The 25,334-nt window shown below is 61.4% G+C and overlaps 1 protein-coding gene across 6 annotated transcripts in view; it reads left to right on the forward strand.

Moving 5' to 3' along the window:
* EPB41L1 (erythrocyte membrane protein band 4.1 like 1) overlaps positions 1-25,334 on the forward strand; it is a 63,367-nt gene that overhangs the window by 23,100 nt on the left and 14,933 nt on the right. For 5 of the 6 annotated variants that reach the window (XM_059480607.1, XM_059480609.1, XM_059480610.1 and 2 more), the window contains exons 3-16: positions 12,314-12,504; positions 13,102-13,266; positions 13,983-14,087; positions 14,165-14,207; positions 14,849-14,924; positions 15,238-15,456; positions 15,548-15,635; positions 15,889-16,041; positions 16,724-16,821; positions 16,970-17,145; positions 17,824-17,972; positions 18,487-18,522; positions 20,276-20,467; positions 21,624-21,722. In XM_059480607.1, the coding sequence (XP_059336590.1) occupies positions 12,331-12,504; positions 13,102-13,266; positions 13,983-14,087; positions 14,165-14,207; positions 14,849-14,924; positions 15,238-15,456; positions 15,548-15,635; positions 15,889-16,041; positions 16,724-16,821; positions 16,970-17,145; positions 17,824-17,972; positions 18,487-18,522; positions 20,276-20,467; positions 21,624-21,722 (1,773 nt within the window). In that variant the 5' untranslated portion in view covers positions 12,314-12,330. The remainder of the gene's footprint in view (positions 1-12,313; positions 12,505-13,101; positions 13,267-13,982; positions 14,088-14,164; positions 14,208-14,848; positions 14,925-15,237; positions 15,457-15,547; positions 15,636-15,888; positions 16,042-16,723; positions 16,822-16,969; positions 17,146-17,823; positions 17,973-18,486; positions 18,523-20,275; positions 20,468-21,623; positions 21,723-25,334) is intronic. The other variant, XM_059480613.1, reaches the window with a different exon arrangement.

The raw sequence follows: 25,334 nt of genomic DNA on the forward strand, positions 1-25,334 counted from the left end.
CCCAAAGCAGGCTGCAGGGGCCCAGGGCAGGCTGTGAGCCCCATCCTGCCCGGGGTGAGTCAGCTCTGGTGATTCAGCTCGGGCCAGCCCCCCTGCTGCAGTGGGAGGAGCCACCGGAGTTGTTTTCCCTCCCTCATCTCAGCAGCGGTTCCTGAGCCTGCCTGAGGTACAGCAGCTCTGAGCTGGGAGATGTGCTCTGCCTGCCAAGGGAGCTCCAGCACATCTGGGACAGCTGGAAATCCCAGACTGGTTTGGGCTGGAGGGACCTTGAAGCCCATCCTGTTCCACACCCTGCCATGGCAGGGACACCTCCCAGTGTCCCAGGCTGCTCCAGCCCCATCCAGCCTGGCCTTGGGCACTGCCAGGGATGCAGCAGCAGCCACAGCTGCTCTGGGCACCCTGTGCCAGGGCCCGCCCACCCTCCAGGGAGGAATTTCTTCCCAGTACCCCATCTGACCCTGCCCTCTGGCAGTGGGATGTGGTGGTGTTCACAGGGGTCTCAGGATGAGAGAAGAGATGAGAATCTTGACTCCATGTATCAGAAGGCTGATTTATTATTTTTTGATATATATTATATTAAAAGAAAATTATATAATAAAGCTTCACTAAAGAATAGAAGAAATTATTTCATCAGAAGGGTAGCAAGGAATAGAAAGGAATGGAATGATAATGAAATCTTGTGACTGACCAGAGAATCTGAGACAGCTGGGCTGTGATTGGCCATTAATTAAAACCAACCACATGAGGCCAATCACAAATGCACCTGTTGCATTCCACAGCAGCAGATAATCATTGTTTACATTTGGTTTCTGAGGCCTCTCAGCTTCTCAGGAGGAAAAATCCGAGCAAAAGGATTTTTCATAAAATATGTCTGTGACAGTGGGAAGCCAGTCCCTCGTGTCCTCTCACTCCATCCCTTGTCCCCATCCCTCTCCAGCTCTCCTGGAGCCCCTCCACGCACTGCAAAGGGCTCCATGCTCTGCCCAGAACCTTCTTTTTTTCCAGGCTGAAATCCATTCAAATCCATTCACCAACCCAAGCACTTCAAAAATCTTACTTGGGCATCTTTCCATGTCCTCTCTGGGCTCAGATGCCCTCACCTGGAGCCACAGGAACTGCCCACAGGTTCAGTCCTCTCAGGGCTTGGCCCAGCTCGGTGCTGCAGCTCACAGTGGGCTCAGAGGCTGTTGTGCACCCCCAGTGCATGGCCAGGCTGGTGCTCCCAGCCTCTGCCTTCCTTCTGCAGGATTCTGCAGAGCAGGTGCCCTGTGCCAAGCTGAATCCTGGTCGGGGGGGGGGGGGGGGGGGGGGTTGGTTGCATTTTGCAAGTCACTGAGGGGTTCTCAGCCTGGCTGTTTGTGCTGTCTGAGTGCTTGGATACCAAAGGATTCTCCTCAGCTTTGTGGGGACACAAATGCTGCTGCTGTGCCTTTGTACAGGAGTGAGACTGGGGAAATGTTTCCTTAGCAGAATAGAGGCAAAGCCAGGTAAGAAAGGTTGTTCCAGGCTGGACCTCTTGCCATCCATCTCTGCCAGGGCTGCTGTGAGCCGGCTCAAGGGGGATGTCTGGCCATGGTCCTTCCCTGGTTGCTATTCCTGGCTCTTGTTCAATCTCCTTTGACACCCTTTTAGTCCTTTTGTGTATCTGTGAGATGCTTCAGAGGATGGAAATTTCCAAGTTCCAGTTTCCCTGCAGCAGCTGGAAGCAGCTAAGCCACACATGTGCTGCAGGACTCAGAGTTTCAAACCCTCAGGGTCAGGGTGGGGGCTCTGGGGACTTCGGTGCTTTGGGGTTTGTGCAGGAGGGGCACGGTGTGGTGGTGATGCTGCATTAATGGGGATAAACCCCCCCATTATAAATACACCCTGCCCTGCAAACAGACAGGGACAGCAGCTGGGCAGGGCTGGGCACTGCTCAGACACAGCCAGGAGGGTGTTAGAGGGTGTTATGGAGGAGGGAATGGCAGTGACGCCACGGGGTGTGGGCACTTCCCACCTGCAGCAGCACTGGGGCTGAGGGGTCCCACTCCTGGGGATGGTGGAGGGCTGGGAGCATGTGGGGCCCGTGGAGGTGGGCATGGGGCAGCTCCACTCTGCTCCTCCAGGCTTGGTGGCATGGCCTGGCCCTCCCTGTCCCCTCCATGGAGGGTGGGCAGGGCTGGGCATCTCTCTGTGCCCCCGAGGATTACCCTGCACAAGGAGCTGCTGGGGAAGGGGGTTCTGCCCCAAATAGGGACCTGCCAGGGTCTGGGTCCAGCACAGCTGCTGGGGTAGCTTTGCTGTTTTGGTTGCATTTTGCAAGTCACTGAGGGGTTCTCAGCCTGGCTGTTTGTGCTGTCTGAGTGCTTGGATACCAAAGGATTCTCCTCAGCTTTGTGGGGACACAAATGCTGCTGCTGTACCTTTGTACAGGAGTGAGACTGGGGAAATGTTTCCTTAGCAGAATAGAGGCAAAGCCAGGTAAGAAAGGTTGTTCCAGGCTGGACCTCTTGCCATCCATCTCTGCCAGGGCTGCTGTGGGGATGTCTGGCCATGGTCCTTCCCTGCGTGCTGGTCCTGTCTCAGCTCCTGGGAGCTTTGTTTCAGTGAAAGCCCCGGGGCTTATGGGAACTGTACAAGATAAACTGGGGAACACAAGGATGGGTGTCAGTGAGCCTGGCTGTGTGGGAGGCCCTGGAGGCTCCCTGGAGCAGTGGGACACCTCTGTCCCACAGGACCTGGGGCATGTCCTGCCTCTGGGGCAGGGGGAGGTGACAGGAGCCCGGCGTGGGCAGCACTGGGGGGTTCCCTGCAGGGCAGCACTGAGGTGCCTCCTCCTCTGCACCTGTGTCCCCTCTGTGTCCCTCTGTCCCAGGGTGTCCCCTATAAGGAGGGTCAGAGCTACTGAAGGAGCCCTTGTGCTGCTTCCCACCCTGCTGCAGCCCCGAGTTCACTCGCTCTCCCTTCTCCCCACTCTGATCCCTCTGGCATCCCTTCCCTTAAAAACATTTCTCTCTTATCTTTGATAATTGCCTGTGAGGCCTGGGCACCCCTGAGGCCTCTGAGCTGCCCTTGCCTTGGCAAAAGCTGAAAATCCTGAAAATCCTCTTTCTTCCCATGCCTGGGCTCCCCCAGAGGGGCTGTGTCCTTCCTGCAGCTCCTGGGCTCCCTGTGCCAAGGTACCAGGGGATGGTTCCATGCACAGCAGAGGTTCCTCATCTGCCCTACAGATTCTCCTTGGAGCTGTGGGTGCTGCCCAAAGACCGCCTGCTCCCTGCTGTTCCTGTCCTGCTGCATCCCAGAGTCAGTGTCCCTGTCCCTGTTCCTCAGTGTGGTGTGGAATCCTGCCATGGACAGGGGCCTGTGTTGCACATGTTTGTGTTATTTAGTCCAATTTGGAGACACTGGGGTTTTTCAGGGTCCTAGTCCTGTGCCAGTCTGTCAGTGGTGGCAATGGGGCTGAGCAGCCACAGGGTCCCTCTGTGTGACACACCTGGCTGGGAGAGGGGCAGAGGAGAGGAACCCAAGGGAAGCCTGCCCTGGTGGCTGCAGATGCTCAGAAAGTGTGAATCAGGCATCCCAGCAATGGGGAACTGGGCTGAACCCCGCAAATACTCAAAGAGCAGCCCCTCCAGTGAGTGCTCTGAGGGAGGAGCTGAGGACAGAGCTGAGCAGACACTGACAGGGACGAGGGTCCAAAGGGGGTGTTTGGGGAAAAGACTGCTGTGGGTGTGGGCCAGCTGTGCCATGCCAGAGCTCCTGGCCTCCCAAACCCTCCCTTCCCCTGCTCAGCCTGTGAGGGCAGCAGGACAGTGTGGGGACAGTGTCTGCCTGTGGCTGGCTGGGACTGGGTGCCTGAGAGTGCCTCTGCTGGCTGGAGGTTACAGGGAATGAGGAGCCCTCACTTGCATTTAAGCTCTCAAGGGGTGATGGGGCCTGAAATGGCAACTGGGTATGGCAGGAGGCTGCTCCCAAATGCCCACCCCCAGCTGGGTATGGGATCAGACTGCTCCCAAATGCTCACCCCCAGCTGGGTATGGGATCAGGCTGCTCCCAAATGCCCACCCCCAGCTGGGTATGGGATCAGGCTGCTCCCAAATGCCCACCCCCAGCTGGGTATGGGAACAGGCTGCTCCCAAATGCCCATCCCCAGTTGTGTGAGGTACAGGGGGTGCCTTGATGTGACTGAGCCCCACATGTCGGGGCTGGGTCGGCTCAGGGAGGGGACACAGGGAGGACAGTCCTTTCCCCCAGCATGAAGCCAGTGCAGCAGCTCTTGGCCAGTCTGGTCCTCAGAGGGAGAGCCATGGTGCCCCTGGGCACAAGGGCCAGCCCCCAGCACGGGGGGCTAACCCTAATGCCCCCCCAGGGCCAGGGAAGGGGGGCCTGAGCTGCACCAGCCCTTTTTCTGCTGGGGTGCAGGGCAGTGGGGCAGCCCCTTCCACAGTGCCCCCACACTTCCCTCCTTCCCTGAGGGCATGTCCAGGGAGGGATGTGCCCAGGGCTGGTTCAGGGCAGGTTTTTCAGTTGATTTTTCAGCCTTTCCAGCACAGCTTGGCCATCCCTCCCCTTCCTCCACCCCAGCTTTATTGCTACCCAATTAATGAGGAACATGTTGGTGCTTGAAGTCAGAGGCTCTATCAGCAGCTCTGCCTTCCCCCAGCTTCCCAAATGCCTCCAAAGGAGGGCTGGCAGCTCTGCCAGGGTGAGGGGCAGGGCTGGCACTGATGCCCTCCGCCCCCACAGCATCCTCTGCTGGGATCTAAGGGCTTCTGGGCCTCTGAACTGAAACCAAAGCCCAGCTCAGCCTTGAGCTGTGTCCCACTGTGGTCTGAGGGAGCTGGCTCTGCTTCTGCTTGAGGCACCAAATCGTGCTCCAGGTGGCAGTGGGGGATGCAGCAATGCCCTGCTGTGCCATATGGGATCACAGGGATGTGAGGAAAAGGTGCCATGGGGTCAGAGGGGCAAGGGGGACTCTCCAGCAGCACTGCCTGTGCAGGAGCTCAGCTCAGTGCTTGCTTGGGGGGCACTTCTGGAGCAAGGGGAGCACCTGTGGGACCCCCAAACTGCTCCTTCCCCCAGGAGGCACCTTGGGGGTCTCACCAGTCAGGAACCCCTGAGCCTGGAAAGGAATTTCATGTGTCAGGTCCAACCCTTATCCCTGCACTGCCAAGGCCACCACTCAGGCATGTCCCCAAATCTGAGTGTCCTTTAAATTCCCCCAGGAATGGTGACTCCACCACTGCCCTGGGTGGCCTGTGCCAGTGCCAGACCACCCTTTCCAAGATTTTTGGAGCCCAGAGGAGTTTCCACAGGCCCCTCTGCAGTTAGTGGGTAGTGGATGCAGTGTGTGTCCCTTTCTCTGGGTCCATCATTGCTTCCTGCCAGGGGTGGAGGGAAGGTCCCTGCTGTCCCTGTTTTCCCCAGAATTCCCTGTTTTCCCCAGGATGGAGGGAAGGTCCCTCCTGTCCCTGTTTTCCCCTGGATACCTGATGGAGCCTGCAGGGACTCTGTTCAGCTGTGGGTGACCCCAGCCCTGAGCAGTGCTGAGCAGCCAAGAACTGGTCACCCCCAGCCCCAAGCCCCAGTGGCTGCAGCCTCCAGGAGGGCTGGGAAGGGGAGGTTTAGGGCTGGCAGTGCCATCGGGGGTGCTGAGGCTGCCTTGGCACGGTGGGTGCTCCCAGGGGGGCTGCAGGCTCTGGGGGAGCTGCAGGCCCCACTGCAGGCCTGCCTGAATTGTGGGGATTGCACTGCTGAGGTTTGGGTTAGAGTGCAGGTCAGGCAAGGATTCTGGAGTGTGAGTTTGCTGGTAGCTGTGGGATTCCTGGCTCTCCCTGGCTGCAGGCTGCTGTGTTTCACAATGGGACCCCTGGGCTGTCCCAGTTCAGTGGCTCAGGAATGCCTGTGAAGGTGTCCAACCTCAGGGAGGGCTGTGGGGGCTGGAACCCCTTCCCTGCCCATCTGCTTCCCCCAGGGCTGATGTTCATGACTGGGGAACAGTCCATGAGCATCCCAACCCACGGGTACCACTTGGGGAGCTGGTCCTGGTGAGCAGCTGGGCACTCTGGGGTTCTGCATCCAGCGTGGTCACCCACACAGTGAGTGCCTGTACCCCACAGCCAGAGCCTGACGGGGTCTCCACGACTTGTGCTTTGTCCCCTTGTGTTCCTGCTGGCTCAGCATGCCCAGGGCTCCCATCAGCGTGTGCCCAAACTGGCGGGTCCTGCCCACACCTGGCCAGGACCCCCCAGCCCCTGCCTGCCCCCCGGACCCCGCCGTGTCCCTGCCCGTGCTCTGGCTGTCCCCCTGCCAGCAGGAGCTGTCCCTGTGCCCGGCGGGGTCAGTGCAAGGCTGCAGGGAGCCCCTGCCGAGGGTCCGTGCCGTGTTTGCTCCGCGGGGCTGTCCCTGCCAGGGGACCGTGCCCTGGGGACAGGGATGCGCCGGTGTCACCCTGGGCAGGGCCGGTGAAGAGGAGCCTCTGTTCAGCCGCCGGCCCAGCCTGGGTGTGGATGGCAGCGCAGGGTTCGCTGCCCCGGGCCCCATGGCAGGGCTGGCAGGGCAGGACGGTGCCAGGTTACCTTGGCATGGAGATGAGCAGCCGAGCTCTGCTGCCCTGCCGGGCGTGCGCAGGGAGGATCCCGGCGGGAGTGCCCGGCCCGGGATGAGTCAGGCGTTTGCGGGGCCGGGGGCGATGGGGGCGGCACCGGCACCCGGGGACACGCCCGGGAGGGTAGCCCCGCTCCCATCCCATCCCATCCCGTGCCGGCTGCGGCAGCAGCGCACATCCATCCATCCATCCTTCCATCCTTCCTTCCTTCCATCCGTCACCGCGCGGGGCGTGGGAAGAGGCGGCTCTGCAGAAGGCGCTGCCTCGGCCGCAGCGCCCGCCCGGCGGGATGAGCCGAGCCGGGCTGAGCCGAGCCGAGCCGGAGCCATGGGCAGCTGGCACCCAGGTAGGGCCCCCCGGGCACGGCGCGATGCTCGGCCCCGCTGTGCTGCCGCTGCCCCGGGCTCAGCCAGCGGGGGCTGCCTGGGGAGGATGGGGAGGATGCGGCTCCTGGAGCCCGGGGACCATGGGGGCGCTTGGACTTGATCTCAGAGGTCTTTCCCAAACTTGCTTCTAGGATTCCATGACGAGGCACTTTTACAGCTCGGGGCACTGCAATCTCTGCCCCTGCCAGTCCCCCGTGAGGAGATCAGGGTTCAGTCTCCAGGAACAGGGGATCCCCTGTGTTTCTGATCCCCCCCTTCACAACAAACAGCTCATATGATCCTCTGGCCCTGCTGCAGAGCAGCACAGGAGAACTCTCAGGCTACACTGCGGAGTTCTTTGGGGATTTGTGTGTCCCGTGCCAGGGGGGTGAGGTCCCAGGGATGGCACTGGGGCCCGGGGGTGGCACTGGGGCTCAGGGTGCTGTGTGCTGTCAGGGCTTTGGGGCTGCTTTCCTTATTTGCTGTTTCTATGGAGGATTCCCAGGACTCCCTGCCGGGCTCCCTCAGGTTTACAGGATGGCTGCACAGCACTGCCTGTGCCCCTGTCCCCTGTGCCCTGTGCCCAGCTCAGCCCTGTGCCCAGCTCAGCCCTGCCCGGTCGGGGTGCTGGGTGCCACAGCCCCGGGGAGCATCTCGGTTCTGCCCGGCCCCTGGCCCGTTCCCTGCAGCCACTGCCACCCCCGCAGGGTGCCCCCCATGTCCGTGTGTCTGTGTGGCACCATCTGTCCCCAGTGTGACCCCACAATGTGATGGGGCTTTGCTGCCACCATCAGCCCCACTCGGAGGGGTGGGAGAGGAGGTCACTGGGTTGTCACCCACCCCTGTGCTCCCCACCCGAGCTGGAGCCCCCTTTGAGCGCTCAGCCGTGGAGAGCCGCCCTGCAGCCGGCAGTGACTGGGCACGGAGGGGGAGCAGCCTGCAGGGAGGGAAGGGAAGGCTCTGCCAGAGCAGCGCTGCAGCGCCTGGAGCTGCGAGATGCTGGGAAAGTGCTGGGGCAAAGCAGCTGGGAAATCCACACTCCAGCTTGAAGGGGAAGGAGGAGGAAAACACCAAGGGGAGGAGGAGCAGGCAGGGAGATGATGGGAGGAGATTCCAGGCATGACAAGCAGGTCTGCCTGTGATCCTGCTGAGGCTTCCTTTGCAGTCACCGTTCCCACGTGCCTGTTTCTGTAGCCTGGGCTCCATCCGGCTCCAGCCCTGTCCCCTGAGGGAGCATCCCCGGCCCTGGGCTCCAGCTGCAGCTGCATCGAGCCAGCCCTTGATGGAAACTGGGCCTGTGCTGAAAGCTCACCCTTGCTGGAAACCAGGCATGGGACACCAGGGCCTGTGGGTGCCAGGAGGAGCCCTTTGGGCACTGCCTGCACAGAGCAGGCTCTGGGGGTCTGTGCCCACTGCCTCCAACAGCCTCAGCACGGGATTTGCTCCAGTGGGACAGCCATGGGCAAGGCTGGGTGCTGGGAGGGCTGGTGCCCACAGGGGTGGGGTCCTGCTCCTGCTGTAGGAAGTATTTAGAAAGAAATAACTTTAGTACTCCATCAAGTTCACTGCACATGTGTAAACCTCTTTAACAGGTTTGTAACAGCAGATATTTCAGTGGAATTGTCCCTTTGGCAGCACTCTGGCACCTGTGTCCTTTCTGAACCCATGGCCTGCACTCTGGGGTCTGTGCTGGGACAGCAGGAGCTGAATTTGCACAGGGAAGGTGCTGTGGGATGGGCAGGGCTCCATGGCTGCTGCTCCCTGTCTGTGCTGTGCTGCCCCCTCCCATCAGGGACAGCTCCTGCCCATGGCACAGAGCTGCTCCCAGGGCAGCATCTCCCTCTGCAGCTCTCGAGGGCCATGGGGATGCCATGGGGTAACAGAGGGACAGGGGGCTGGGACAGGTGTCACTGTGAGGGTGCTCAGGTCCCTGCAGGGCCTGCAGGTGCCCCCAGGGTGCTGAGCATCCCCAGCTGGGCACAGAGGGTGCTCATGCGGGTGCTCATGTGGGCCTTGGTGTCCCTCTCCCACAGCCCCGGGTGCAGGTGAGTGCAGGTGACCAGGCTGCCATGGAGGGTGGCAGTGTCCCACAGCAGGTGCCACTGTCCCCAGGGGCTTGGTGCTGACCCTGGGCTGCAGCAGCACTGGGGTGAGTGGCAGTGCTGGAGGAGCCCTGGCCTTCCCCCTCAGCCCCAGGGCGGGCTGGGAACAGCTCCTGAATGTACCCCTTGTGGCTGTGCCCGGGAGCATGGCAGTGCCAGCGTGGTCCCTCCGTCAGGGCTGTGCAGCTGCAGGGCTCAGCTGCAGCGGGGCCGTGCCTGCAGCCACTTCCCCTGCCAGCCCTGGCTCCCTCCAACAGCTCCTGGCCCCAGCAATGATCCTGTGGAGGGAGCAGAGCCTCCCCAGCACGGCTGCAAGGCCAGAGACTGAGGGATTCCCTGCCCTGGGAGCAGGGACATGGTCCCTGGGGGTTTGCCAGGCTCCTTTAGCAGAGCCCTGCCACCCTGGCACTGCTGTGCCATGCTCTCCCTGGCTTCAGATGGAAGGCAGTCCCTGGGATCAGGTTCCTGGCGCACCATCAGAAGGTTGGAACTGGAGCTTAAGATGCAGAAGTGAGATGGGATGAATTCCCAGCTTACTACACTTAAAAAACCCCTCATTTCCTCAGGGATCACTTCGGGGAAAAAGTAGTTTGGAAGAAAGTTGAGAAATGCCAAGTGAAAAACTCAGCATGTTTTTGGCCCAAAGTGATGCGTTGTCATTTTAAAGATTTCACGTTGATTAAAAATTCACACACTGAGATCCAAGCAGAAGTGCTTGGGAATGATCCACACAGGGACCAGGCCTTGGAGTGAGCAACTGCTTGAATTTGCAGTGGAAAAAAGCAGCTCTGTTTCCTCTGTGGAAAAAACAAACCAGCAGTGACCTCTGGAAGCTCCTGGTGGCCTTGGCTGAGTGTGGGGTCTGTCAGGAGGAGCTGAGGCTGCTCAGGGCGGGTTGTCTGGCCTGTCATGGCCAGGAGAACGTGGCTGTGGCACAAGGGGTGACATGCTGGGCCCTGGCTGTGAGCTGAGGCCCCTTGGTGAGCACGCAAGCACGGGAGGGGAGCGTTCCCGGGATCTCCTGGCTGCGGATCCGGCGGAAGGCGTAGGCTTGACTCTCTGTCTTCTCCATCACCTCCTCTCTGTTCCCTCCACCCCCAGAGCCAGTTTTAGTCATTTTGCTGGGAAGGTTTCACATCTTCCCACGGCTGAGGACACCTGAAGGGCAGCAGTGGGACAGGAGCTGTGGTGTGGGATGGGTTTCTTTGTGAGTCTCAGTGACAGTGAGCTGAGCCTGAGCTGTGGATCCAGATCTGCCAGGGATGGGGCACCCAGAGGGTCCTGGGCAGGCTGGGGGAGCTCACATGAACCTCATGGAGCTCAGCCAGGCCAAGGGCAAGGTCCTACACCTGGGTCAGCCCCAGCACCAGCACAGGCTGGGAATGGCTGTGTGGGGAGCAGCCCTGGGACAAGGACTTGGGGGTGCTGCTGGTGACAAACTGGATGTGACCCGGCCATGGGCACTGGCAGCCCAGGAACCAACCCTGCCCTGGGCTGACCACAGCGTGGGCAGAGGTCAGGGGGGATTCTGCCCCTCTGCCCACCCAGGTGAGACCCCACCTGCAGAGCTGCCCCAGCCCTGGGGACCCAGCATCAGAAGGATGTGGAGCTGCTGCAGTGAGTCCAGGAGAGGCCACAAAGATGCTCCAAGGGCTGGAGCCCTCTGCTCTGGGACAGGCTGGCAGAGCTGGGGTGCTCATCTGCAGGAGAGGAGGCTCCAGGGAGACCTTGAGCCCCTCCCAGGGCCTGAAGGGGCTCCAGGAGGGCTGGAGAGGGACTGGGGACACAGGATGGAGGGACAGGACACAGGGAATGGCTTCCCACTCCCAGCGGGCAGGGTCAGATGGGATACTGGGGAGAAGATTTTCCCTGTGAGGGTGGGCAGGCCCTGGCACAGGGTGCCCAGAGCAGCTGTGGCTGCCCCTGGATCCCTGGAGGTGTCCCAGGCCAGGCTGGGCAGGGCTTGGAGCACCCTAGGATAGTGGAAGGTGTCCCTCCCACAGCAGGGTTTGGAACTGGAACAGGATCTGCAGGCATTACTCAGGGCTGCAGGTGTGGCTGCTCTCTGGGCAGGGTGGGTGATGTGACCACAGGGTCACAGATGCTCCAAGTGAGCCACCTTGTGCAGCCATAGCCCTTGGACTCGGGGATGATCCCAGCAGGTGCTGCTCAACTGGATACGGCCTGGTGGAGAGTGGGTGATGGTCCAAAGGGTGCTCCATGACCTGTGGAGTATGGACCCTCCCAGGACACCCTGCTAGCCCATGCTCTGTTGGCATAAAGCATATCAAAACCATAAAGGTTCCAAAACCACACTGCTGAGCATCCCAGCATGGAAAGTGCCTTCCCCTCCCTGTTCCTGGCCCTGGGTTTGTTTTTCAGGCAGCTGGGGCTGGAGGCAGGAATCCACAGGGTCCCAGGCTGGCCGTGGGAACCCAGCATGCTGCTGGGGTGGCCGGAGGGGAGCAGAGCAGCCAGCCCGGATGTGAGAGCTGTGCACTGTCCGTGTCTGCCATTTCCTGTGTCACTGCAGCCCTCCCTGACTCACAGCCTGCCTGTTCCTCCCACTCCTAGAAAACAGCAAGGCAAGGCTCCAGCTGGTGCAGGGGTGTGGGAGCAGGGGGTCAGAGCAGCTCTGCACGACCAGGTGCATCCCTGGCCATGGTGGGTCCCTGTCACCGATGTCCCTCCCCACTGCTGCTCTTATCCTCCAGCTCAGAGTATGAAATCCCGGTCCTGTGCTGCTGCCACCAGCCCTTTGCAAAGCCAGCTCTTGGCAGAGACAGGGATTGAGATCTGGCAGTGGATCTGTGCAGGGACAGGGATCTGGGATCTGGCAGTGGATCTGTGCATGGACAGGAATCTGGCAGTGGATCTGAGTGGACAGGGATCTGGGATCTGGCAGTGGATCTGTGCAGGGACAGGGATCTGGGATCTGGCAGTGGATCTGTGAGTGGACAGGGATCTGGGATATGGCAGTGGATCTGTGCATGGACAGGGATCTGGGATCTGGCATGGATCTGTGGATGGACGGGGATCTGGGCTCTGGCAGTGGATCTGTGCAGGGACAGAGCTCTGGCAGTGGATCTGTGCAGGGACAGGGACAGGGCTCTGGCAGTGGATCCGTGTGAGGCAGAGATGGGCGCATCCCAAGCCTGTCCCAGCCTCCCCCGAGCAGCCAGGGCATCCCAGCCGGCTGCCCGGGCAGCATGCCCCGGCCCCGGGTGACACCTGCTGTCTCTCTCCGGTGCCGGTGGCAGCGCGGTGACCGGCGGTCATGACAACGGAGACAGGCCCGGGCTCTGAGGTGAGGAACGCGCAGGAGGACGCTCCGCAGCAGCAGCTGGAGGCGGCCGCCCAGGGCCCCACGGCCGCGCCCAGCCCCGCCGGCCGCGACACCGACCCCAATGAGAAGCTCGGGGCACAGCCGGACACCCGAAACATGGAGCCGGTGAGTGGCTGTCGGCCGGGGAACGCGGGAGGGGACGGGCAGAGCAGCACGGGAGGGGCCGTGCCGCCGCTCGCTGCCGGCCGTGGTGCCGCGAGGCGGGCCCGGCGCTCGGGGGCAGCCCCAGAGGAGCCCCTGAGGCGGGCCCGGCCGGGCTGTGCCGCTGCCCCCGCTGCCCGCGCGGCTCCTGCAGGCAGCACCGGCAGCCCGGGCACGGGTGATGGTGAGGCCGGTGGTGTGCCCGGGCTGGGAATGGCCCTGCCGGCCCGCCATGGCTGTGGGCAGGGGTGCCGTGTCCCCACTGAGCTCCCCGGGCCCGGCTGGAAGCCCCAGCTGCAGCCGCTGTTGGCTGTGGGGCTGTGGGGAGCTGAGTGCTGCCCTGGTGGTTGGGCAGGGAGATTGGGGTGCCGAACTGACCCCTGGTGTCCGTTTTCCAGGGAGCTGGGCTGTGCTGGCACTGTGGGTTGGTGGAACTGGCCTTGGCTGGGCACTGTCCATCAGCAGCTGCCCCTCTCTGCTGTGCAGAGCCTTCCCCCTCTGCCCCTGTGTCCCTTGGCAGTGGTTCCAGGTAAGGTAACTCTCTGTGTGTCCCTGCTCCAGGGCACAGACATGGAGGACAAGGACTACAGCGAGACCGACGGGCTCTCTGACAAAACAACTCCCAGCAAGACCCAGAAGTCACCCCAGAAAACCACCAAGAAAGTGAAGAGTGCCCTGTGCAGGGTGACCCTGCTCGATGCGTCCGAATATGAGTGCGAGGTGGAGGTGAGTCCCAGACTTGGGGGCCTGTGCAGGCACCAAGGAGGGGACACTGCTGGGACCCTGCCCAGTCCAGAGGGTCCTGAGGGAAAGGACTCTTCCTAGGACAGCTTTGTAGTACCTCTATCCTAGAGAAAAACACACGCAGAAATAGCCATTGAAGTTGAAATTTCAAAATTAGTTAAAAGTCTGGAAAGAAAGACCCTTGCAGGGGATATCAGCCCAGTGAAACCAAATTTGGCAGCTACTCATAAGAAAAAAGAGTGTCTAAGTCAGAAGCTTAATGGCTGGGGATAGAGCTCTGCCTGGCAGTTCGGGCACCTGGCCGTGGCTGCAGGGTGGGACAGAGGGGACACACATGGCAGTGTCTGCAGGGTGGGAGGGAGGCAACTCATGCCTGTTGGTGGCTGCAGGATGGGACAGAGGGGACACACACACCTGGCGGTGGCTGCACCAAGGGTGCTTGCCATCACTCCACATGCTCCTGGTGGCTCTTGTTATGCTGTGCTGGGGGATCCAGCCACCACTGCCACCAGGAGCCCATCCCTGCAGCTCTGGGACACCCTTTGGCCCCACTTTAGGGACACACAGGTGATCCTGGGGCTGCAAGGCTGGGATGTGCTGCAGCCCATGCTGGGTGAGAGGATGTTCTGATGGTCACCTGGAGGGTGTCCAGGAGCCCAAGGGACCAGCTGACATCAGCCTGTCCATGTCTCTGACAGAAACATGCCCGAGGCCAGGTGCTCTTTGACTTGGTGTGCGAGCACCTCAACCTCCTGGAGAAGGACTACTTTGGCCTCACCTTCTGCGATTCAGACAGCCAGAAGGTGAGCATGGGGGGGTTCCTCTGCAGCCCCCCCATCCAAAGTTGGGACCCCCCTGACCTGCTGTCTCCTCATTGCAGAACTGGCTGGACCCCTCCAAAGAGATCAAGAAGCAGATCCGCAGTAAGTGCCTGGGGAGGGTCCATCCTCCTCAGCCCTGGGATGTCCCATGGGGCTCCTGGATGGCTCAGTGTGGCTGTCCTGTGGCAGGTCACCTCCCCTTTGGCCACTGGCCTGGGGACAAGGACACTGTTGCTCATTCAGCTGTTTGTTACCCACCTCTTCTCTTACTCATGACAGGCGAGGGGGCAAAGGACTCTGCCACTGGAGAGCTGTCTGACACTTGGTGCCACCCTGGGCACCACCTGGCCCATGCAAGGGGGTCAGGGATGTTGGGGAGAGTGGGGGTCCTTGCTGGGACAGGTCCTGGGGTGCATTTGCCATGGTATTGCCTTGCTAGGATGGCAGAAGAGCTGTTGCCCAAGGTGTCACCTTCTGGGACACAGGAGGCTTTTGCAGGGACACTGAGCTTGTGGCTCCTGCAGTTGTGATGCTTTGCTGTCCCCAGCTCTCTGGGGAGGATTCCCCAGAAGCTGTGCTGGAGTCCCAAGGGCTGTGCCCCTGGCAGCCTCTGGAGCCCCCTTGTCCCTGCCCTGTGCAAGGCTTGGAGGGAGCAGCAGGATCCTCTGTGGGCACACAGATGCTCCTGTGCCATGTGTGCAGCCTCTTGGGTGCTGTCCTGAACTGCTCTCTCCCCTCCCCAGGTGGGCCCTGGAACTTTGCCTTCACTGTGAAGTTCTACCCTCCAGACCCTGCCCAGCTCACAGAGGACATCACCAGGTGAGGAGAAAGGGCCTCCTTCCCAGGGAGTGCCAGCCTGCTCCAGAGAGCACCAGATTCTTTCTCAGGGAGCCCCAGCCTGCTGTGGGGGCACCAGATTCCTACCCAGGGAGTCCCAGCCTGCTGTGGGGTTCACAATTCTCCTTCCCAGGGAGTCCCAGCCTGCTCCAGAGGGCACCAGATTCATTCCCAGGGAGCCCCAGCCTGCTGTGGGGTGCACAATTCTCCTTCCAGGCGAGCCCCAGCCTGCCCTGGGGGCACCAGCTTGGTTCCTGGGTGCCCTGCCCCGCTCTGACCGCCTGCCCCCCTGCAGATACTACCTGTGCCTGCAGCTCCGTGCCGACATCATCACAGGCCGCCTGCCCTGCTCCTTTGTCACCCACGCCCTGCTGGGCTCCTACGCCGTGCAGGCCGAGCTGGGGGACCACGACACCGAGGAGCACGTGGGCAACTACGTCAGCGAGCTGCGCTTCGCCCCCAACCAGACGCGCGAGCTGGAGGAGCGCATCATGGAGCTGCACAAGACCTACCGGTGAGCCCCGGGAGGGGACAGCACGGGCAGGACAGCTGCCCCACGGCCCTGGGGCACCCAGCTACGTGTCCCCCTCTGTGTCTCCCTGCAGGGGAATGACCCCCGGAGAAGCAGAGATCCATTTCCTGGAGAACGCCAAGAAGCTCTCCATGTACGGGGTGGACCTGCACCACGCCAAGGTACGGGGCTGCCAGAGCGCTGCCGCTTCCCAGCCTGCTCCTGCCCACCTTCCTCCCACAGGGAAGGCTCCTGGCGTGGCTTTGGGTGGCACCAGAGAAGCTCCAGAGATCAGACTCCACCAGCCTGGGGTTCACTGTTCCCTCTGCCAGCCAGGCCCCCGCAGCACTCTGCAGGAGGGATGTGGCCCTGCTGGCCAGGCTGGCTCTTGCCAAGCTGCTGACCTGTCCCCTCCTGTCCCCTTGTCTCCTGCAGGACTCAGAGGGCATCGACATCATGCTGGGCGTCTGTGCCAACGGCCTCCTCATCTACAGGGACCGGCTGCGCATCAACCGCTTCGCCTGGCCCAAGATCCTCAAGATTTCCTACAAGAGGAGCAACTTCTACATCAAGATCCGCCCGGGGGAGGTGGGTGTCAGGTGCTGGTGCAGCCCCTGGGTACCTGTCCTGAGGGATTGGAGCTGATGGTGAGGATTTCCTCACCTGGCTCTGGCCTCTGCTCCAAGGATGCCACATTTGTGACCATACTGGCCAAGAGAGCACATTTCCTGTGGCATGGATTTTCTTTCATGTTGTCTTGTGACTTCAACAGCTGAGGGACCCCAGGATCCCATTGCTGACAGACATCATGACCCTGCTGGTACAGGGAGCTTGCCCAGGAATGGGGGTTAAGGGCCATTTTTGTCACATCTTCACAAGGTTTTTTCATTCATTTTCAGACTTTATTTCCACTCATTTATGGTGGGAAAATGCATTTCTGCCTATGTGTTCCAGCAGGCTGGAGGGCAAGGACAGCACACCTGGGAGTGATGCCCTCAGATCAAAACAGCTGTAAAAGCTTTTTGTTTCTTGAGGGAATTTCTCTTGCACCGAAAAGCTGTTTACAGCTGAGGAGAGTGCTTAGCCCAGAGATGTGGGGGCTATCACTCTGCTGGGCATGGACCATCCCAGCATGAATTTGAAGAAGATTTTTGAGGGTCTTTTGCATGGTCACCGCTCCTGCCAGGGGAACCTGAGGACCTTGGCAAGGTCCTGGCATGTCCCCTGGGGCAGGATGTGTCTGTAACAGCCTCTCTCTGTCTCCCCCTAGTACGAACAGTTTGAGAGCACCATTGGCTTCAAGCTGCCCAACCACCGCTCAGCCAAGAGGCTCTGGAAGGTCTGCATAGAGCATCACACCTTCTTCAGGTGAGGCACCTTCCCTCAGCCTTCTCCAGGCCTCTTTTCCCGGAGGCAGACACATTCCTGCTTCTGCTGCGGTGGGTACACGTGGGGGAGCAGTGCCCGGGGGCCTGACTGGGGCTCGCTGACACCGTCCCACCCCTGTGACCCCCAGGCTGGTGTCCCCAGAGCCACCCCCCAAGGGTTTCCTGGTGATGGGCTCCAAGTTTCGGTACAGCGGGCGCACGCAGGCGCAGACGCGCCAGGCCAGCGCCCTCATCGACCGGCCCGCGCCCTTCTTCGAGCGCTCCTCCAGCAAACGCTACACCATGTCCCGCAGCCTGGACGGAGGTACAGGGCACACGGGGACACTGCGCCTCTGGCACCAACAGGGGACGCTGCCCGGCCTCGCTGGGCTGGCTCACAGCACCGTCGGGCTTCCTTCTGGAGGCTGTCCCCAGCCTCATCCCCGTGGCACAGGGGCTGTCCCCACCCCTAGGGGTAGCTCAGACTGCATGAACAGGGGGACGTGGCAGGGCTGGGGTCGGGCAGCTCAGGGACACATCACCCCCTCCCCTGTGACCTGGGACCCCTGGAACCACCTGCCCCAGGTGTGAGCTGGCAGGGCAGGGGGCTGGGGCAGGAGCAGGGTGGCAGGGCTGGGACAGGAGCAGGGTGGCAGGGCTGGGGCAGGAGAAGGGTGGCAGGGCTGGGGCAGGGGCAGGAGCAGGGTGGCAGGGCAGGGGCAGGAGCAGGGTGGCAGGGCAGGGGCAGAAGCAGGGGCAGGGTGGCAGGGCTGGGGCTGGGGCAGGAGCAGGGTGGCAGGGCTGCAGTGACCCAGCTGGAGGGGCAGGGAGCAGGGACAGGAGCAGGGTGGCAGGGCAGGGAGCAGGGGCAGGGAGCAGGGACAGGAGCAGGGTGGCAGGGCTGCAGTGACTCAGCTGGCAGAGCTGGCAGGGGCAGGAGCAGGGGGCCGGGACAGGAGCAGGGTGGCAGGGCTGCAGTGACCTGTCTGTTCCCCATGGGCAGAGTTCTCTCGCCCAGCCTCTGTCAGCGAGAACCACGATGCCGGGCCTGAGGGGGAGAAGCAGGATGAGGACGGTGAGTTTGGCAGCAGGAGACGCTCTGAGACGGAGGATGAGGAGGTGACCACCCCGACAAAGATCAAGGAGCTGAAGGTACAGCCGAGGTGGGCAAAAGAGGGTGGGGGTGGAGGGGTAGGCAGGCAGGGCCTGGGCACAGGCAGCAGGGCTGGGCTGCAGGCAGGAAGGGTCACCTCAGGGCAGGGTCCCTGCAGCCCTGTGGGTGTCACCTGTGCCCCAGGCTGGTGGGGCCCTGGGGATGTGACTCTTGGCCCCACCAGTGGAAGTGGAGCTGTCACAGGGGTTCAGATTAACTTGGATTCCCCAGAGCCCTCCAGGTGGTCTCAAGGTTCATCTCCAGGCAGGGCTGGACCTGGGAGCAGCCAGGTTCTGGGACAGGGATGGGGACAGGCTGAGCACATCAGTGCCCACTACTGCCTAGCACAGCCCAGCCCCTCCTACCCTGGTCCCTGTGCTGTCCCAGCCCATTTCAGCCCCATGCTGGGAGGGGAGGGGGGTCCCTACCAGCCTGTCTACTTAACTGTGGTGTTTGTGACAAGTGCCCTCAACTGACCCTGCTGGTTACTTTTAACCCTCTCTTTGCTGCCAGCCGGAGCACGAAACAACCCCCAGGCACAAGCAGGAGGTATTCTCTCTCTGGAGTATCTTAGTCCTCATTGGTGCATCATATTGTCCATCCTTCCCAAAACAAGTCCGTCTGTCCCCCTATTTACTGGAATACAAGATGCACCGGGCCGGGGGTTGGGTGCTGGAGGAGCCCGAGGAACAGACAGCTGGGCATCAGCTGTGGCATCTTCTATCCCACTAAGTAAGGTGGTCCTGATCGTGCCTGTGAGCAAGAGCCCTCCCAAGGGCAGGAGAGGCCCTGGCCCGTTGGGATGACTTGGCTTCTGCTCGTGTTCCTGACCCCGCCATGTCCTCACCTTGTGTCTCCTCTCCTGTGGAGCTGGTCCCATCCTCCTGCTGGCACCCGACCCACGCTCTGCTCCTGCCTGACCCAAAGTGCCTCAACCCCCTGCCCAGCTCTCCTGCAGCCCCCGGAGAGCTGGGCTGGGGCTCCCCAAGCACTGTGGCTGCCATCCCACCCCACAGGGGCCAAGAGGCTCTCAGCTGCCTGGGGGGCCAGCACTCACACCAGCCCTGTGCCTGCCCACCCTGAGGGGGCCTGAGCAGAGAAGGAGGCTGAACCCTCCCTGCACAAATTGTGCCTGTGATGGCCCCGTCAGGAACGATTCATCCTGGCCTCAAATCCAGGGGTGCTCCCCGGGGGATCCCCTCTGTGAGCAGAGATCCCAGCTGGAGCTGCCAATGGGAGCAAGCACTGCCAGGGGATGGGGTTGGCACCGCCGGCGGCACGCCCAGGCTCCCTGTGCAGCCCCAGCAGGGTGGGCACTGCCCCGACCCCGCCCAGGCTCCCTGTGCAGCCCCAGCGGGGTGGGCACTGCCCCGACCCTGCCCGCCTCATCGCTTGCCCCCTGCATGTGCATGTGCTACGCCCAGCCCAGAGGTGGGCACACCTGAGCCCCCCTCAGCTCGGGCATGCGGGGCCAGGCCGGGACTTTCCTGAGCGCTGCTGAGCCCTCTGGTCTGGAAAATTCAGTGGGGCTTTTGCTGGGACTCTCATGGGTCTCTGCTGTGTTGCCCAGAAGGTGCTGGGGAGGTGTTTGGGGGCCTCCTTTTGAACCTGAGGAGAGCTTTGGGTTTGGGTTGGAGGCAGAAGCCGGGTTCCTCCTGGTTTGCCCACCTCTGTGGCAGGATGAGGGGGCACCGCGACGCCGTGCCCTGACACTGACCCTTCTCTTCTCCCTGAGCACTCTGAGCTGTCCTCTCTCCACAGCAGATCAGACTCACCCCACCCTGGGCTGATCCACAGGGATCCAGTCTTGGATCCATGCTGGACATCCCGGCCCAGCCCTGGACCTCCAGCCCTTTGTCAGAGCCTGCTCTGGGGGAGCTCTGCTGGAAATTCCTTTGTGAGAGAGCCTGGGCTCCCTTGTGCCTGGCACCAGCCAACAGCAGAGGCTGCTGGTGTTTCCAGCAGGGCCCCATTCCTTGCTGGTCCCAAAGGAGAGGCAGCTCTCCCCTCCAGGAAGCTTTAGCATGTCCCCAGCCAGGAGGACACAGAGCCCTGGAGATGCCACCAGACCATGCTGTGCCCTTCACCTGCTACCCACATTCTGCTGCTGCCTGCAGTGAAGGAGCTGCTCCCTGTCCTACAGTGGGACCTGCAGACCATGGTGCTCCATTCTGCTCCTCATTTGGCTCCTGAGCCCCTCAATTCCAGCCCAGTGTGACACCAGCCCTCCCAGTGCCCGTGCTCATCCCTTTGGACTGGGCTGCTGCTTTAACCATCTCCCTTTTCCTCTCTCCTTCCCAAGTTTTTAGACAAGCCAGAGGACGTTTTGCTGAAGCACCAAGCCAGCATCAATGAGCTGAAGCGGACCCTGAAGGAGCCCAACAGCAAACTGGTTCACAGGGACCGGGACAGGAGGCTGCCTTCCTCACCAGCCTCTTCCTCACCCAAGCACGAGGATGAAACACCAAAGGGAACCCCTGAAAAGGCCACTGAGGTTTGTTCTGCTGCTTCTCTTCCAGAGAGGATCAGGATCTGTTGGGGAGCAGTCCTTCAGCTCCTGTGCTGCCCTGTGCATGCTGGGGACAGGGATGTTGTTTCTATGTTTTTGAACCATTTTTACTGCTGGTGGAGGGGTCTCCCTGGGCACTGCAGGAGACTGAGCAGCCCTTGTCTGGAGGAGTTTGGGGGCTACCAGAGAGGTGGGCTGTGGCTCTGGTGGCCCATGGGGTGGGGTTTTGCTTGCTCTTCTCAGGAGCAGCCTGTGGGGCAGGGCCAGTGCAGCTCCTGCCCAGGGCTGTCCCCAGCAGGGCAGGACCAGGCTCCTGTGCAGGGGTGCCCTGTGGTGCTCTCAGCAGTGGAACCTGGGTGGTGGGAGGAGGTGGAAGATGGGTGGTGCCGTGCTGGATCCCACAGCCACATCCTCCCTTCTGGGCATTGTGCACACTGGCTTTGCACTGGGACCAGGGGGGCAACAGGAGAGTGCTGGAGTGGGGTGCCAGGACAGAGCCCCCGTGCTGGAGGGGTGTGGATGTGGCACAGCTCTGTGGCCTGGGTCCCTGCTGGGCTCAGTGCAGGCAGCATGTGACAGGAGTGTCCCCCTGCCAGCCTGGATGCCCTGTCCCTGCCAGGGACCTTCCCTGCCTGCTGTCCCTCGGTGTGTGCTGTGCCCGCAGCAGGGGACATGGCTCCAGGAGGGTGGGTGCCACCCGTGGGGCTGCTCTGCCCTGGCTGCCCCTGTCATGGAGAGGCCATGGGCTCTGTGGGGAGTTTGGGATGTGCCTGTGCTCCCAGTGGGCCCCAGCACTGCCTGGAGATGGGGGCTGCAGGGGGGGCTGTGGCCCCTCACAGTGCTCAGAGGAAGGGGGGCTTTCCCCCACATTGCTTTTACCATGGAATATATCAGGTGCAGAGATGTGATTGGAGCATCTAGAGCTGGCACAGCTGTGACCTCTGTCCATCTATCTATCCATCCTTCCATCCATTCATCCATCAGCTCACCCACCTGCTCACCCTTTGTTCCTTCATTCCTTCTCAAATTCTCCCTTTCTCTCTCTCTCTCTCTCTCTCTCTCTCTCTCTTTGTCTCTGTCTCTCTGTCTCTGTCTCCCTCTCTCTCTCCCTGTGGGTGCTGGGGTTTCCATGCTGGCACAGACGATGGAAGAGGACACCTTAGAGGATTTTGCATCTGAGCATGGAGCTTCCCTAAGCATGGAGTCTTTCACACAGAAAAGCCTTGTCTCCTCTCCTGAGGTTGTCACCATCCCCTTTCTTCCCCACCTCTCACTCCCACCATGGGGGTCCCCAGCCTGCCAAGGGGTCTTGTGCCCTCTGCGCAGAGCTGCCCATGGCTGGGTGCCCTCTCTGGTGATAGGCAGGACCCTCCCAGGACAGGGCTGTTGGTGGGACCTCTCCCCTGGCTGTTCCTGCAGGGCTCTGTGTTCCTGGAGAGAGTTCCCAGTGCTGGAGCTCAGTACTGAGGGTCCCAAGGCAGGGGTGACCTGATGGCCTGGACACCTGGGTGGCTGCTCCAGCAGCCTCGGGCTGTCCTGGCTGCAGCTGGGGTTCCCTAGGCCCAGGCACCCTGACAAAGGGCACCCTTGGAGCCATGCCTGTGCACATCATGCTCCGTCAGTGTGAGGGCTGTGACCTCCCAGCACCACCTGTGTGTGGGTTTAGGGGACAGCCAGGAGTGGTGCCTTCACTGAGCAAAAGCAGCCTGGGGTTTGAGCCTTGGTTCTGGCATGGTTGGCCCCAGGGATGTGCAATGCTGGGACACTTGTCCTGCCTGAGCACCCCAGGGGAGGCAGAGGGGTGGGGGACAGGCTGGGCACACTCTTGCTCGATGTGGATGTCCCTTAGACCATGCAGAGTCACTAGCATGGGCAGGAGCCTGAACCTGGGCTGGCTGAAGCAATCCCCAGGAGGCAGGATGGGGGTCAGGGAGGGCTGGGGCACAGCCTGGGCTTCAGCAAGGATATGGCACCTTCAACAGAGCAGCAGCATCTCCTGGTCCATGCTGGCACCCTCCCCATTCCAGGATTTGGGAGCTGGAGGACAGAAACAGCAGGTGTGAGGTGCACACACACATCTCCTGAGTCAGTCTTGCCCTCGGTGTGCCCAGCCTGAGCTGGGGTGCAGGTGCTGAGGTGCCTCACCAGTGGTTTCTCTACAGGCATCTGTGACTGAGACAGCCCTGACATGTCCCCATGTGTCCCCACAGGCCAGAGCCTGAGGTCTCCCTGAGAGAGTCATGGCCCCAAGGGGGTGATGGCACAAGGACAGCACATCTGCAGAGCCTGGAGCTCTCATCGCTGCCAGGACGTCCCCTGGTGCCCATGGGGTTGGGTGGTCTGTCACTTCAGCCCTCTGGCCCCACTCCTGCTGGAGGGCAGGAACACTGGACTGGGCAGTGCCAGGAGCCTCTCCAGCCCCGTTTTGTCCCAACATCTGATTCCCTCATTATCCTTGCCTGAGGCTGTGCTTTCCTCTCAGGTGAGCTGGGTCTCCCTCAGAGCAGAGAAGGGCAGCAGGGGCACTGAAGGATGCTCAGGGGAAAAGCCCCCACGTGCCTCTCCAAGGCTGTGGCCCCCCTTGGCAGGAGCGGAGGCTGTCTCTACTCCCTGCTCTCCTCTTTCCTTTCTGTCTCTTGTGCTGAAGGCCACAGTGGGAATGCCCTTCCCAGTTGCTCCTGTCCCTAGAGCAGGTGCATGGGGAGGGAGGGCAGGAATGTGAAAGTCCCTTATCCCTTGGGAGGTCAGGACTGGTCTCTGGACAGAGCCTTCCCAACATCAGCCCTTCAGAGGCAGCTTTGCTGTGGCTCCATCCCCCAGCCCACTGACAGCTCCTCACGAGCTCCTGCTTCCCTGGGGGATGTGCCCCAAGCATCCCCCAGAGCCCTCAGGCTCTGGACACAAAAGGGCTGCCCTGAGCTGTGGGCTGTGGCCAGAGCCCTCCAGAGCAGAGTGTACACCACACCAAGGAGGAACTGGATGCCCCTTGGGCTGTGCCCATCTCAAGAGCCTGAGGAGAGGGAAGAAGCTGGTTTGGGAATAAATCTGAAACTTTGGGGTTTTCCTGACTGGTGAAGAGGTCCTGTCATGGATGAAGATGTTCCAGGGTTCAGACTTTTTGATCTACATTTATCTTGGGCCTTAGTTCAGAAGAGGAGCCTGAAGAAAATCATCCCCTTTGCTCTGGGAAGATCTCCTCTGAAGGACTCTGGTTTGAAGCCAGAGAAGAGGGATGAGAGGGCTTTGCTGAGGAGATTTGTACAGGTACCCACAAGCTGCCCATCCTTGTCCTGGCTGAAATGCTTCCAGCAGTGGGACAGCAGGGCAGGAGCAGGAGAGAAGCTGCTGCACCCTCAGGAAAGTGAGCGGTGTCCTGACTGAGCGTGGCTGCTGGACAGCAGGGAGTGCAGAGGGACAGAGAGAGCAGCACAGGGACTGAGGGACAGAGAGAGCAGCACAGGGGCTGAGGGGCAAAGAGAGCACAGGGACTGAGGGGTAGAGAGAGCACAGGGACTGAGGGACAGAGAGAGCACAGGGACTGAGGGGCAGAGAGAGCAGCACAGGGACTGAGGGACAGAGAGAGCAGCACAGGGACTGAGGGACAGAGAGAGCGCCGGGACTGAGGGTCACACAGCAGCACAGGGACTGAGGGCCAGAGAGCAGCAGAGCAGCCCAGGGAGCTCCCAGGCAGGGGGGATGGTGCTGCCATGGGTCACACCCAGCTGGGAACAGCCCCGGGGCAGGCACTGGTGGGCTCTGTTCCCAGTGCCATGGACTGGGAAGGAACAAAAGCTGCCCTGGAGGCAGGAGTGGAGGAAGGGAGCTGGAGAGCAGCTGGTGCAGGGGAAGGGGCTGTGGGAGAGGCTCCTGCTGGAGGGGGCTGGGGATCAGGTTTCCTGCAGCCCCTGCTGCTCACTGGGGCTGCCTGGCCAGGGCAGAGTCCTTGCCAAGGATCCCTCTGGCACCAGAGGAGGAGGCTGCCTTGCTGCCCATCACTGTGGATGCCCTGGCACTGCAGGAGTTGGTACTTTCCTGCCCTCAGGGGTGGGGTGTGCTCCTGGGGTGCCCATGGGCTGCATCACAGCACAGCCCCCAGGTGCTTCCCTGCAGGCTCCTGGGGGTTTCTGGGGGCAGAGGGAATCTTGGCAGAGCCTGGGGCAGGGGCAGGTGGGGGGCTGCAGTGAGGGCAAGGGCAGGGCCTGCAGCACTGTGCCGAGGGAGCTCTGCTTCCTTTGACACCTGGCAGAGAAAGGAGCAGCTGGGAATGGCATTCTTCTGCTGGGGGCTTTCACTGACTTCTCATTTCCTTGTGGGAGCTCTTCCGCTAGTAACTGTTTTTCCTCCTTTCTTTCTCTCTAATATTATCTTCCCTTCCTCTCTCTGGCTCTGCTCCCCTCTGCCCCTCTTTCCCTTTCTTCAGTATCAGTCACTAGGTTTGCATTTTGGTGCAACTGCTCCAAACATTCCCCCAGTGCCCTGCATGGGGCAAGGCTCACATTTCCAGCTGTTCCTGGCTGGAGGGGGCACGGCCAGGCAGCCCCTCCCTGGGCCTGGAGTGCATCCTGGTGCCCTCGAGGGCCATCCCTGCCCCTGCTGCAGGCTGTGCCATGGGCAGTGCCAGCCCCAGGGGAGCCCCAGCACTGCCCTCCTCATGTGCTGCCAGGGGTGGCTGAGCTGCCCCATGGTGCAGATGTTCTCCTGAAACTCTCTTCCCATGAGTTATTTCCTACCTGCTGTTCCAAAAGTGGCTGGGTTCTAGCAGTGCTTTGTTCTGTGCCCTCATGAGGCCTTCAGCTGACGTGCAGGATGAGAACATGGATGTACAAGGTGTCCCTGGCAGCAGTGACCTGGT

This window comes from Ammospiza nelsoni, chromosome 12 (assembly GCF_027579445.1).
Source record: "Ammospiza nelsoni isolate bAmmNel1 chromosome 12, bAmmNel1.pri, whole genome shotgun sequence".
Classification (NCBI taxonomy): domain Eukaryota; kingdom Metazoa; phylum Chordata; class Aves; order Passeriformes; family Passerellidae; genus Ammospiza; species Ammospiza nelsoni.